The sequence below is a fragment of the Eimeria mitis genome, genomic scaffold (genome assembly GCF_000499745.2).
Source record: "Eimeria mitis Houghton genomic scaffold, Emh_scaff2775, whole genome shotgun sequence".
Lineage (NCBI taxonomy): Eukaryota > Apicomplexa > Conoidasida > Eucoccidiorida > Eimeriidae > Eimeria > Eimeria mitis.
Genome location: NW_013571118.1, coordinates 1 through 1,940, shown reverse-complemented (window position 1 = coordinate 1,940; position 1,940 = coordinate 1). Strand labels below are relative to the sequence as shown.

At 55.9% G+C, this 1,940-nt stretch overlaps 1 protein-coding gene across 1 annotated transcript in view; it reads left to right on the top strand.

Moving 5' to 3' along the window:
* Positions 1-1,735, top strand: part of EMH_0058510 (uncharacterized protein) — a gene marked incomplete at both ends in the record, with an annotated part of 7,543 nt that extends 5,808 nt beyond the window's left edge. The window contains 2 exon segments of the mRNA XM_013497584.1: positions 28-725; positions 1,060-1,735. Of these exon segments, the coding sequence (XP_013353038.1) occupies positions 28-725; positions 1,060-1,735 (1,374 nt within the window).
* Positions 1,736-1,940: the final 205 nt, after the last annotated feature.

Below are 1,940 nucleotides of genomic sequence, written 5' to 3'. Positions count from 1 at the left end.
CCCCCCCCCCCCCCTCCGCTGCTGCAGCAGCAGTTGCAGCAGCAGCTGCAGCAGCAGCTGCTGCATCCAGCGCTGCAGTGGCAACAACAGCTTTTGCTGCAGCAGCTGCAGCTCCCGGTGCAGCAGCAGCACAACGAACCACCGCCTCCTTTTTACTCTCATCTGAGGCAGGCCGCGCTGCTACCGCAGCCGCAGCAGCAGCAGCAGCAGCAGCAGCAGCAGCAGCGCATTGGTATGGGCAGTAGACGCCAGCAGCGGTACCGCGCTGCACCCTTGTTGCAGCAGCCGCAGCAACACCAGAACCAACAGCAACCGCAGCAGCTTCTCAGCGAGCAGCAGCAGCAGCAGCAGCAGCAGCAGCAGCAGCAGCAGCAGCTGCAGCAACAATTCCCCTTATATGCATCAGAAGGAGATTTGATTAGCGGCCCTCCGCCGCCCCCGCCCCCGCCTCACCAGCTGCAGCAGCAGCTGCAGCAGCAACTGCTGCAGAAGCAGTTGCTGCAGCAGCAGCAATTGCAGCAGCCCCTGCTGCAGCAGCAGGAGCATGGCGGGGCCCGTGTGTTCTATCTGTCTACTCAAAGAGAAGGCATCAGCAAGAGCAGCAGCAGCAGCAGCAGCAGCAGCAGCAGCAGCAGCAGCAGAGGCCTAATGACCCCTCCTCCTCCCCCCCCTCCGCCGCATGCAGCAGCAAGAGGGGCCCGCTGGGTGCTGCGGGATGGGGCTTGGTGTTTATATAGGGGTCTTTAGTTTCTTTATTTATTTTCTCTTTCGTTTGTTTTCTGTCTTGGCTTGTTTGCTGCTCATCAGCGGCTCCCTGCTGCTGCTGTTGCTGCTGCTGGTGCAGCAGCAGCAACAGCAGCAGCAGCAGCAACAGCGGAAGAAACGGCACCAGCAGCAGCTGCTAAAAGAGAGATAAGGGCAGGACGGTTTAGATAGCTGCAGCAGCAGCAGCAGCAGCAGCAGAAGCAGCAGCAGCAGGAGCAGCAGTTCCTCGGGCAGCAGCGACAACAAGCGCAGGGATAGAAATAGCAGCAGCAGCAGCTGCTGCTTCTACTGCAGCAGCTGCGGTAGCAGCAGCAGCTGCAGTAGGATTAGCGATAAGAGTAGCAGCAGTGGAGGCAGCATCAACAGCAAAAGCAGCGGCAGCAGCAGCAGCAAAACCAGCAGCAGCAGCCGCAGTTGTAGCAGCAGAATCAAGAGCAGCAGCAAAAGCAGCAGCAGCAAAAGCAGCAGCAGCAATAGCAGCAGCAGCAATAGCAGCAGCAGCAATAGCAGCAGCAGCAGACGCAGTAGCAGCAGCAAAGCAGCAGCAGCAAAAGCAGCAGCAGCAAAAGCAGCAGCAGCAGTAAAAGCAGCAGCAGCAAAGGCAGCAGCAGCAAAAACAGCAGCAGCAGCAAAGGCAGCAGCAGCAGATGCAGTAGCAGCAGCAAAGGCAGCAGCAGCAAAGGCAGCCGCAGCAAAGGCAGCAGCAGCAAAAGCAGCAGCAGCAAAAGTAGCAGCAGCAAAAGCAGCAGCAGCAGCAAAAGCAGCAGCAGCAGCAAAAGCAGCAGCAGCAGCAGAAGCAGCAGCAGCAGCAAAGGCAGCAGCAGCAGCAGTAACAGAAGCAGTGGGAAAAGCAGCAGCTGCAAAAGCAGCAGCAGCAAAAGCAGCAAAAGCAGAAGTGTTAATAGCAGCAGCAGCAGCAGCAGCTGCAGCAGCAGAAGCAGCAGCAGCAGCAGCAGCAGCAGCAGCTTGATTTTGTGTTTCAGCAGACAGCGGGTTGCTTCATACCCGTGTTTTGTCTTTCTCTCGTTTGTTGTGTTTGTTTTATTGAGTTTGTTATTCTGCTTTGCTCGGTTTTGTTTGTTTTCTTTGTTTTGTTTTCTTTGTTTTGTTTGTTTTCTTTGTTTTGTTTTCTTTGTTTTGTTTGTTTTCTCCTGCTGCTCGCTAAAAAAAAAAAA